General features: G+C 40.7%; 1 protein-coding gene across 3 annotated transcripts in view; it reads right to left on the minus strand.

Moving 5' to 3' along the window:
• The window catches only part of ZNF831 (zinc finger protein 831), a 38,623-nt gene that overhangs the window by 3,763 nt on the left and 22,508 nt on the right, over window positions 1–12,352 (minus strand). For 2 of the 3 annotated variants that reach the window (XM_034787922.1, XM_034787923.1), the window contains exons 3-5: window positions 11,796–11,944; window positions 8,282–8,454; window positions 3,347–3,516 (exon numbers count right to left, since the gene is read on the minus strand). In XM_034787922.1, the coding sequence (XP_034643813.1) occupies window positions 3,347–3,516; window positions 8,282–8,454; window positions 11,796–11,944 (492 nt within the window). The remainder of the gene's footprint in view (window positions 1–3,346; window positions 3,517–8,281; window positions 8,455–11,795; window positions 11,945–12,352) is intronic. The other variant, XM_034787924.1, reaches the window with a different exon arrangement.

Here is a 12,352-nt window from a genome sequence, read left to right on the forward strand (position 1 = left end):
GGTGTAACTCTGTTGAGATCAACTGAGTTATACAGGCATAAATGTGGTTCTTCATCTCTTCAATTGTGATTATATTTGCTTTCCTTTTTGTCATAACTCCAAGATAAAGTATTCATCCCTCCAGTGATTGCTAATCTCTGAGAAATGAAGTAAATTACTTGTGCATTTCTCCACTGTTTGTTAGTTGCTGAAGGTTTTGTTTTTGTTGGTTGTTGGGGTGTCTGTGTGTATTTTGTTTTTTGCTTTTTAGCTAGGTGATGACTCGTGCTAATGGCTTATGGCTGAAATAGGGGGTTGCTGACTAACTGCATGGTTACATGGTGTCTGGTTGATTTTCTTTATGTTGAAATACTATGTACACATGGCAAGGGAGTGTGTATAACTGAGACATTAGGGAGCTAAAAACATAGGGTTTATTCTGTTATTTGTGAGCAGTATAGAAATACCAAGGTGGGTGTGCATCTACAGCAAAGTTGGTTTGTTGAGGAATCATAGAATATCAGGGTTGTAAGAGACCTCAGGAGGTCATCCAGTCCAACCCCCTGCTCAAAGCAGGACCAATCCCCAACTAAATCATCCCAGCCAGGGCTTTGTCAAGCCTGACCTTAAAAACCTCTAAGGAAGGAGATTCCACCACCTCCCTAGGTAACCCATTCAAGCTTCACCACCCTCCTAGTGAAAAAGTTTTTCCTAATATCCAACCTAAACCTCCCTCACTTCAACTTGAGACCGTTACTCCTTGTTCTGTCATCTGGTACCACTGAGAACAGTCTAGATCCATCCTCTTTGGAACTCCCTTTCAGGTAGTTGAAAGCAGATATCAAATCCCCCCTCATTCTTCTCTTCTGCAGACTAAACAATCCCAGTTCCCTCAGCTTCTCCTCATAAATCATGTTCTCCAGCCCCCTAAGCATTTTTGTTGCCCTCCGCTGGACTCTTTCCCATTTTTCCACATCCTTCTTGTAATGTAGGGCCCAAAACTGGACACAGTAGTCCAGATGCGGCCTCACCAATGTTGAATAAAGGGGAACAATCACGTCCCTTGATCTGCTGGCAATGCCCCTACTTATACAGCCCAAAATGCCGTTAGCCTTCTTGGCAACAAGGGCACACTGTTGACTCATATCCAGCTTCTCGTCCACTGTAACCGCTAGGTCCTTTTCTGCAGAACTGCTGCCTAGCCACTCGGTCCCTAGTCTGTAGCAGTGCATGGGATTCTTCCGTCCTAAATGCAGGACTCTGCACTTGTCTTAGTTGAACCTCATCAGATTTCTTTTGGCCCAATCCTCTAATTTGTCTAGGTCCCTCTGTATCCTATCCCTACCCTCCAGCGTATCTACCATTCCTCCCAGTTTAGTGTCATCTGCAAACTTGCTGAAGGTGCAGTCCACGCCATCCTCCAGATCATTAATGAAGATAATGAAGCCCCAGGACTGACCCTTGGGGCACTCCGCTTGATACTGGCTGCCAACTAGACATGGAGCAATTGATCACTACCCGTTGAGCCCGACGATCTAGCCAGCTTTCTATCCACCATTTAGTCCATTCATCCAACCCATACTGCTTTAACTTGTGTCAAGAATACTGTGGGAGACCGTATCAAAAGCTTTGCTAAAGTCAAGAAATAACAAGTCCACTGCTTTCCCCTCATCCACAGAGCCAGCTATCTCATCATAGAAGGCAATTAGGTTAGTCAGGCATGACTTGCCTTTGGTGAATCCATGCTGACTGTTCCTGATCACTTTCCTCTCCTGTAAGTGTATCAGAATTGATTCCTTGAGGACCTGCTCCATGATTTTTCCAGGGACTGAGGTGAGGCCGACTGGCCTGTAATACCCCAAATCCTCCTTCTTCCCTTTTTTAAAGATGGGCACTACATTAGTCTTTTTCCAATCATCCGGGACCTCCCCCGATTGCCATGAGTTTTCAAAGATAATGGCCAATGGCTCTGCAATCACATCCGCCAACTCCTTTAGCACCCTCGGATGCAGCGCATGCAGCCCCATGGACTTGTGCTCATCCAGCTTTTCTAAATAGTCCTGAACCACTTCCTTCACCACAGAGGGCTGGTCACTTCCTCCCCATACTGTGCTGCTCAGTGCAGTAGTCTGGGAGCTGACCTTCTTCGTGAAGACAGAGGCAAAAAAAGCATTGAGTACATTAGCTTTTTCCACATCCTCGGTCACTAGGTTGCCTCTCTCATTCAGTAAGGGGCCCACACTTTCCTTGACTTTCTTTTTGTTGCTAACATACCTGAAGAAACCCTTCTTGTTACCCTTAACATCTCTTGCTAGCTGCAACTCCCAAGTGTGATTTGGCCTTCCTGATTTCACTTGTGCATGCCTGAGCAATATTTTTATACTCCTCCCTGGTCATTTGTCCAATCTTCCCCTTCTTGTAAGCTTCTTTTTTGTGTTTAAGATCAGCAAGGATTTCACTGTTAAGCCAAGTTGGTTGCCTGCCATATTTACTATTCTTTCTACACATCGGGATGGTTTGTTCCTGCAACCTCAATAAGGATTCTTTAAAATACAGCCAGCTGTCCTGGACTCCTTTCCCCCTCATGATATTCTCTCAGGGGATCCTGCCCATCAGTTCCCTGAGGGAGTCAAAGTCTGCTTTTCTGAAGTCCAGGTTCTGTATTTTGCTGTTCTCCTTTCTTCCTTATGTCAGGATCCTGAACTCTACCATCTCATGGTCACTGCCTCCCAGGTTCCCATCCACTTTTGCTTCCCTTACTAATTCTTCCCTGTTTGTGAGCAGTAGGTCAAGAAGAGCTCTGTCCCTAGTTGGTTCCTCCAGCACTTGCACCAGGAAATTGTCCCCTACACTTTCCAAAAACTTCCTGGATTGTCTGTGCACCCCTGTATTGCTCTCCCAGCAGATATCAGGGTGACTGAAGTCCTCCATGAGAACCAGGGCCTGTGATCTAGGAACTTCTGTTAGTTGCTGGAAGAAAGCAACTGAGGAGCATCTGAAGAATTAGATTCCTAAATATGAGAACTAATTTTCATAAAAATATAATTTTACAATAGTAATTTATACTAATATATTCAAAACTCATATAGTAGCTGTGACAGTGAGAGAAATACCATTTCAAGTTACGCTATTTTCACTGCAAAAACATTCTAAATTCAGTGATTTTTAATGTTTTTGCAGCCACGTTACCTTGCCATCTTTGCAGCATTTGTGAAAACACAAAATCTGAGAAGCAAATAAATGGACAAAATTAAACTGCAGAAGCTTTCAAATTACAATTAGGGTGCAACTGAAGTTTTCTAAAATCAGTGTCATCTTCTGTGTATTTAACAAATATTCATAGGTGAATTACAGGTAAATCACTTACTTTTCCATCCAGTTTGCCTTTTTGCGTGAAGCTGCTTGAATGCCCAGCTGGTGAAAATATTCCTGAGTTATTTTTGTGATTCCTGTCTTCTTTCTTATGATTATTCCCTTTGGACACTGGCTTGTCTGAGGTGGGGCAAGATAGCTCCTCTTGCTGGGGGAGATAATTATCTGTTGGGCAAGAGAAGATTTAGAGAGATTTTTTAAGGTTAAGATACAGTGCTCAATGAGTTTTCCATAAACCTTTTTTTTTTCTTATCTGTGGACAGACTTTGACTTCTTAAATTGTTGTATCAAATTAATTCTGAACATGATTTATTCTAATGTACTTTAACCTCTGGATTCCTTGCAAACTGTGTTCTATAGCAGCTGTGTTGAGTAGTTGCTATTTGTAATCTGCTATTCAAGCTGAGTGACTTTTCATGAATATTCCTGTGTGAATACTATTTCGACCCTTCTTTTCAATTAACATTCTTGTGTGCAAAATTTTGTATGAACATATCTTCATGGGAAGCAACTTAAAAGTGGCATTCTCATGAATACCACTGAAGCAAATTTGCCGTTTAGATTCCAATAAACAATCTTAGGGCAGGTCTTCACTACGGGGGAGGGGGGGGTCGATTTAAGATACGCAAATTCAGCTACGCGAATAGCGTAGCTGAATTCGACCTATCGGAGCCGACTTACCCCGCTGTGAGGACGGCGGCAAAATCGACCTCCGCGGCTCCCCGTCGACGGCGCTTACTCCCACCTCCGCTGGTGGAGTAAGAGCATCAATTCGGGGATCGACTGTCGCGTCCCGACGAGACGCGATAATTCGATCCCCGAGAGATCGAGCATAAAATACTTTTTTCTTCAGAATTTGCTTACCTTTCTATCCTTCATGTATCTTTATACAAAATTTTAAATGACAGAATCCTGGAGCGGTAGTGAGGGAGATGGGTAGAAGGAGATGTGTTAATAAGAGCAAGAGAGTAGGAAAAGAAGTTAGGGAAGAAATGTTAATGAGATACAAAACTGCAAGTCAAGGGAATGGCCAGAAAGTACTGAACTTCAAATTTCAGAATGGAAAAGGGACAGAACTAAAAGGACCTATACAGTTAAGTTGCTTTTCCACATTGCAGTGGCAAGTAGTATTTGCAGTGTTGTTGTACCCCTATTGGTCACAGGCTATTAGACAGACAAGCTGGGTGAGGTAATTTCTTTTATTGGACCAACTTCTGTTGGTGAAAGAGACAGGATTTCGAGCTTACACAGAGCTCTTCCTCAGGTAGTAATGGCAGAATCCATCGTAAGAAACAGCTCAGCTCTTGTATATTGCAACTATACCAGCTCATGTCTCCAAGGTTACTGGCATTAAGTAGCTAACTAATTAGATAAATGGAGAGGATCAGGGAGAGGTTACACAAATAGTCAAAAAAGACAGCAAAAGATTCTTCTGTTGATTGGAATTATATGATGATTCGCCTTTTATTGCATACACACCGCTGCTATGTGCTATTGCTGATCACAAAAGAGAGAACTCGGTAGAGCTGGCTGGAAGTTGGAATTCCTTCCTGCAAGAAGTTTCCAATTTTTGAAAAAATGTTTTGTCCCAAGTCGTGATGAAAATTCAAATTGAACATTTTTCATAGAAGGATTTCTAGAAAAACTCAATTTTGGCAAAAACAATAGTGGAATTGTTCAGCTTGCTGGCAGCCCGCCTAAAAGGCTCTTCTAAACTTTGTTTTCAAAAAGTGAGGTTGACAAGAGCCTTCCAGGTGAGCTGCCAGAGAGGCAGAGAGCTGGGGTGCTCAGCCCTGGTCCGGGGGGAGACCAGAGCTCTTAGCCACTGGCAGTGGGGCAGGCTGAGAGCGGGGGAGGAGAGTCACAGCACTCAGCCTCTGGCAGATTACCTGCAACGCTCTTGTCAATTTCATTTTAGGCCTGCAGGGAGAAAATGAAATTGACAAGACCTTGGAAGACAGTGGGAAGCCATCATTTTGATTTTTTCTATTGGAAAATTGAAATTTTTGACAAAATTGGAGTTTTGAATCTGTGAAAAGGGCATTTTCAGTTACAGAAAACACTTGTCCTGTTCTATAAATTGGTGAAATAGTTGTGTTGTGTTGTGTTGGACTTACCCCAAGCTGTGGCCTCACAAGATCACGCTAATGTTTGGTATCAGCCACTTAAAATCCACGTGGCTATTAATAATGTTACAATTAACAGCTACACAACTCTTTTCATGGTCTTGTGATTAAAGCACAGAGTAGGGAGTCAGAAGTTCTGCATTGTATTCCTGGCTCTGCCACTATGCTGTTAGATCTTGGTAAAGTCACTTCACTTCTCTGCACCTCATCACCTTTTCCGTCAATGTAATGGTGATAATTGTACTTCACTACCTCACATGAGTATTATAGGCCTAAATCTTAATATATGCAAAGCACTATGAGATCCCTGATGGAAGGAACTCTAGAAGGACAATGTATTATTATTATTTATTTATTTATCATTTATTTTCAAAGCCCTGTAGAAACTAATTAATCTTAGTCTTAATGAAAGTCTTCGTTCTCTCATTTTCATATGTTCTGCTCTTTTGATGCTCAGGGATGTGCCAGCAGTCACATGCTTTTGTGTATTTCACATCTGTTTATCAGAACAGTTATTTAAAAGGAACAAAACAATGTTTTAAAATGTTTTACTACAGATCATTCTGGTTACCCACCAACGTGATCATACATCAATTTCATAAACATCCCTGATTTCAGCACCATGGTCAACACTAATTTCCTATTACAAATGAGACATACACCTACTTATCACAAATAATGGCCCAGATTTTCAGCCCTGTGAACTATACTTAGATATGGATTTTGTGCCTTTAGGCAGAGTACTGAACCACCCAGGCAGTAGACCCACAAGGCACAATTCCTCCATGCCTCTTGTGCTGGAACTATAATCTTGCTTGGTCTTAGGCAAAGATGCACGTGGGAGATGTGGGTCTTAATCCTTGCATGGCTGTGTAAGATGAGGGAACAGTCTAACCATGAGTATAAAGAGAGTGGCTCATTTACAATAAGAGGCTCTCTCTATGTTTATGTTCTGTTTCCATGTGCAACTTTTCTTGTATCAAAACCATGTCTCTGCTTCCATTCTTTCTGTATTCATAAATAGTATCTGACTTGTGAGGAATCATGCCCAGAGTCTGCAGTGCGGTTCACCCATAGAATTCAGCACAGAATGCCAGCAAATTTCTGGAGAAATCTCTTTACTTTATAAGCATATGGCACTTAAACCATAATACAGAAGCTAATATGGCTAATAAAACTTTCAATCCATGTTTTTATTCATTTGAATAAGTACTACAAGGTTAAGTTATTCTGCAATAGAATTATAGAATCTTTTAGCAGAAAAGCAGAAATGTTTAAAAATATTTTTATTGCAACAGTGCAGCACAGCAAATAAGCTATAAATCTGCTGTGACAACAATTAGACATGACTGAGTCTAATAACAGATTTCAGAGTAGCAGCCGTGTTAGTCTGTATCGCAAAAAGAAGAACAGAAGTACTTGTGGCACCTTAGAGACTAACAAATTTATTAGAGCATAAGCTTTCGTGGACTGCATCCGAAGAAGTGGGCTGTAGTCCACGAAAGCTTCTGCTCTAATAAATTTGTTAGTCTCTAAGGTGCCACAAGTACTCCTGTTCTTCTTTTTTCTAATAACAGAATTAGTGATTTTTTTCTACCATATTTGAGTTGTACAGTTTCTCTGTCTCCTATATTTCGATATATACAATTTGTATTTTATTTATAACTTGATCATTCAGAGTACTTTATTTACAGTTCGCTGAGCCCAGATGTTGCAGGCAGCAGGGCTGGTGATTTAAGAGGTAGCACTCTTCTGAACCAATACTGAAGTTCTGAACCAGGACGCTGAGCTCCCAAAGGCCCCTTTTTCAGATCAAAAGTAAAATCAAGGTTCATGTTATCACTAAACAGGCTGTGTTCCACTCCAGAAGTGGCTTCATTTCAGGTTCTTTCTGTACCTCCCAGTTTATTAAGAAACTGAATTATTAATTTTTGTCAAGCACTTCAAATGAACACTGCCATAGAAGAACAAAGTTATTGTTGTGTTCATTTATTAATCATTTGAACTATCATAAATTCATTTATTTCAAGAAATACAGTATAAAACGGACTGTTATAAATTATTGTAAAAAGATAAACTTATTGTGTATTTGAGAATACCACTAACTCCAGTGCAGTCCACCCCTATGAAGACTTGCAGACTACTTGGCAAGGCCAGCTCCAGGGTTTTGGCCGCCCCAAGCAGCCAGAAAAAAAAAAAGGAAAAAAAAGCCGCGATCGCAATCTGCGGCGGCATTCAGCGGGAGGTCCTTCACTCCCAGGTGGAGTGAGGGACCGTCGGCCGAATTGCCGTGGAATACCTGGACCTGCCGCCCCTCTCCGGAGCGGCCGCCCCAAGCCCCTGCTTGAGAAGCTGGTGCCTGGAGCCAGCCCTGCTACTTGGGCACTTCCATGAAGGATAGCTGTACCTAGTGACTCAGAGATCATATCTGTCTAATTAGTTGTTCCAGTTATCAGGAGATGGGTGGCAGTGCAAGGACACCCACTGTCTACAACTGTATCTGTTCTATAGACACAGTATTTTTTTTCCTAGGGCTGGAGCCAGGCAGGTTTATTATCCTATAACATATTTTCCCAGTATCTAACCCTGACAGCTTCTCTTACAAAGGCACATACAGATGGCGATTTTGAAAAGTTGGGCCCTGATTTGCTTTAATGGTCATAAGAACACCATTGCAAAGGGAGGAAATACAGTATTTGTAGCCATATATGAAACATTATATGTATCAGATAAATTGGTTTATATTAAAAATTAATCAAAGAATATTACACACTTGCAAACATGAATAGGCGAGTTATCCTTACCTTGCAAATTTGACACAGGAGGGTGGCATTTCTCACATTGATTAAGGCTATCGTGTGTGTGGAGCAGCTGATGCTTTTTCAGAGAATCTAGTGTCCTGTTTGGAAGCCAGTGTTGCTTGCTCAGCCTGTTAGTTTTCAACTGAGTATATCCGTGCATGTGGTTCCCTTTGGACCTGCATTGTAAAATATACCATTTTCAGTGAAAACACAAACAGGTATGTTGTAAGTAGTTGCTATTTAAAAGTAGCCCCAGTAGAGTAATATCACAACTTCAGTGGAATTCCACTTGGTCTGAAACTGGCCTATAGAAGTATGACTATAATGAAAAAAGGAAATGTTACTTTTATGTATGCCACAAAAAATCCTGTATTAGAGAGCCTTAGTAACCATGGGCAAAATCCTGAAGTTCTTAGTTTTACTGAAGTTGGTGGAAGCTTTGGCTAAGTAGCACTATGTAAAAATTGAGTACAGACTTCAAAATTTGGTCCATCAAGAGGAAAGGGTTGTGTACTCTGCAGGAAATCCACAGATTTTTACAACCAGGCAAGATATCAAAACAAGATCAGACCTCAAGGGCCAGGGTCACACAAGGACACCTGTACTTGTCTGCAAGTGGCCTCTGGCTCAATTTCTTATGTGCTACTGTTTGCTTATCACTACTAAAGAACATAAATATTTCAAGGACTTAGATCAAGAAGTTTGAATTCTCCGGTTTTTGCTATAAAGTGACAAAAGCCTATTAGTTAAGTTTACACATCAGAAGATGTGTCCTTGGGGATGCTGATGAAGAAATACTTGTCTAGCTTCCAAAACATGACAGCATCTCACATCTGTGCGAGTCATAATGAGTGGGACTTTCAAATGTACCTTAGAAAGTCACTGACAATCGATAGGAGGTGTGGTCTTAAATCACTTAAGGTTTGTCTACACTGCAGTAAAACACCCCTGGCTGGCCCATCTCGGCTGGCTCAGGCTCACAGGGATCAGGCTGCCGGGCTATAAAATTGCACTGTAGATGTTTGGGCTCAGATTCAGAGGTCAGGGCAAAAAGTCTGGACCTAAAGGAATGTGACTAGACTATTTAGATGGCACAGGTCAGCTCTTAGTTCTCTGTTTTTATTCTTCTCTCCTTGGCTGCAGCTTAAGCCAGTATATGGTCCCATTTTTGCTTGTCTCTTTAAGGCATTTGGCTCATTGAGCTGCTTTCTCTATGCTCAGCCTGTTTTTTGCTTAACAAGTGAAATCTTTTTTTCAGAATCACTGGGCCTCAGATGAGATAATTTGGCCCATGTATGACAGTCCCATACGGTTATCTGAAGGCAGATTTGGCTTAAACTACTGATTCCCATTGACTGAGTAGAGACTAAAGGATTGAGCCCATGTTTTCTAAATAGTTTTCAACAGCTTATTTGAGAATTAAATACATTCTATATAGACCAAAATAGCTAAAGAATTAGGTCATGGGAAAGAGAAATGAGAAAGAGAGAGAACACACAAAACCCAGCAAATTCTTTCCAACCACCATGATCTAGCTAGTCCACAGTTTGTGGAACTATGGAGGCAGAAGAGACCCACAGCTGCACGCTTGGCATAAATTCATTACACCTTTGTTTTATCTATCAGAAATACAACATAACTTTTAGTTTCAATTCTGGTTTAAATTCATCCTTTTTTCTTTTTAATTTATCAATATAGAGCCCTACTTCTTGTCACTTAAGAGGGTTAGTGTTTTTTTTTTTTTAATCCTTTCTCTTTTCTTACCATGTTACGATTGTTCAAGAGACATGAACTAGGAAAAAAACATGTGTGACAATGTACAGTGCTACAGGAAAGCTTTGCTGCACTAATAATTCATTTCCTCTAAAACAGAAAAGTGTGTGATAAACAGGAACTGAAAACAGTCACGTGAGAGTTTCTGAAAATATGTATGGGGGGCAGGGGATTGCCAGGAAAAGAACTGACAAGTAGAAAGAGGGCAATTCAGCCCTGCGGGTCTGATCTTGTAATTCTGTTAAAGTCAATAGAGATTTTGCCTGTTTCAGGAGAGCAGAACTGAGCACTTTAAGCCCTGATCCTGGACTGAGCTTTGTGTGGACAGACCCTTACTTCTACATAGGACCCACTAATTTTAATTCAGTGAGGTTTTCCACAGTTGCAGGTCTCTGCCTGCACAAAGCATATTACAGGACAGGGTCCATAGAGACAGTCACATTAATGGCAGTAGTTTAGTTGATAGCAAAGCTTGGTCATCAAACATACACTGACACGAATCAGGATGGGGACATGTATTCACATTAGGTCCAGATTAGATGTGGCCCTACTGGAGAAAAATTAAGCTGGCAGCCTTTGCCTCAGAGCCTTTGACTCATTCCTCTCAAATAAGCATCAGTTAACACTACTGGAAAATCCTCATGCCTGCAATTTATACCTTCTTATATCCTTTTGTTGGATGCTCCTCCAGTTACTACCCTATCATTACCCCCTCAATACATGAATAACACCAACAGACCCTGATTGTCAGTGGGCGGGATCGAACCTGGGACCTCCTCTGGAGCTTAGTCCATCAGCCTCTACTGCATGAGCTAAAAGCCACATGGGTGTTAGCTATGGCTGTAAGGCACACTCATTAATCTCTCTAAGTAGTCTCCGTACCACTAGATGGGACAGAACACCACACCGAGGAGGTTACACGTTACATCCATTCAGATTAATTGATGCTGGCTTGTCGGTTTACTGGGGTGTCACTATCATCACTTCTGATTATGTCCCACTGTCTTTATAGTGTTCACCACCCAATTTATCCAGGATAGTCTTATTCTGCCAGGGCAAATTTAAATTTAGTGCAAGCAGATACTGAAGTTTTTGGAGCTGTACCCACTTACTCTAGGGTTAAATTTGTCTCCCAGTCACCAACCCGGGCTTCCTTAGCACAGCAGCAGATCCTGTTCTAAATGCTGTGTAAAAAGATCTTTTCCTGATCCAGAAGAGAAATTCTCTTGTCCCTATTTACAGTAACCGGGAAAGCTTGGGCTCAATGCAGTTTGACCAAGATTATCAGATCACAGGCCAGCCATGGCTTTTGACCATGCAATGGCTTTATGGGGGACATCTGTCAAGAGCAAAAAAACTGGGATACCACAAAAACAGCAAGACCTAATAATACAGTTCTTTATAGTTCTGCATTGTACTTCATCTGCAATAGAGAACTAAAGGTTCAATGTTTGGGTCCCTCCAGGAAAAAGAATGTTGATTCTTTTGTTCCTTCTTGAAATTATAAACTTCAAATGACTGTGAGCATTAATTGACAAGGTTTCCCTCTCCCTTTGACACATTTGTGATGTGCCTAGAAAGCTTTGCACTTTTTTTTTATAAAATAACATAATTTTTTAAATGATCATGCATTTTCCCATAGCATCATGCTGCTCTGTTTTGGTTAATCAGCATTTTGGGAGAACCGTTTTAGTTTCTGAATCTTCTACCTATATTGGATGAGATTGAAAACAACATTCTTTACCATTTTTGGTTGCTTTTCATTTTTTTCTGTTTATGGCTCCTCTTGGATTTATTTGTTGTGAATTTTTCCCTTCTGCAAAGTATTTCTTTCTTCTCTCGCTCTGAAATATTTTCTGAAGCTCCACTTCCTCCAGTCTTTGAACTGGACTGCTGAGAATAGTGAGAAAATTATACTTGTGCATTTCAAAGCACATGAACATTTCTGAATGAGTTACAGAAATTAACTGATTAGATTAATAGAACGTTGTCAAATATTGTAAATCCTAAATTTTACAACGTAATAATGATCTTTGGTAACAAATTCCTTCTGTATTTAAAGAAGTATTTATATGTGGTGTGTTTAGATTAATCACTACCTGTATATTACCCATAAAATTAAAAATAAAACAAGTTTAATATTTTTCTGGGCCCATGTAAAAATAATGTATGTACTCTAGTATTGCCCTGATAGGTGTGAGGTTGATGTTAACCTTACAAATTCTTCCAGGAGCTGCATATCTCTTGAACTGATTAGTTACACTTAAACTAAAAATATCCTTCAAAATCTTAAAAACATTT

This window comes from Trachemys scripta, chromosome 12, assembly GCF_013100865.1.
Source record: "Trachemys scripta elegans isolate TJP31775 chromosome 12, CAS_Tse_1.0, whole genome shotgun sequence".
NCBI classification, from domain to species: Eukaryota; Metazoa; Chordata; order Testudines; family Emydidae; genus Trachemys; species Trachemys scripta.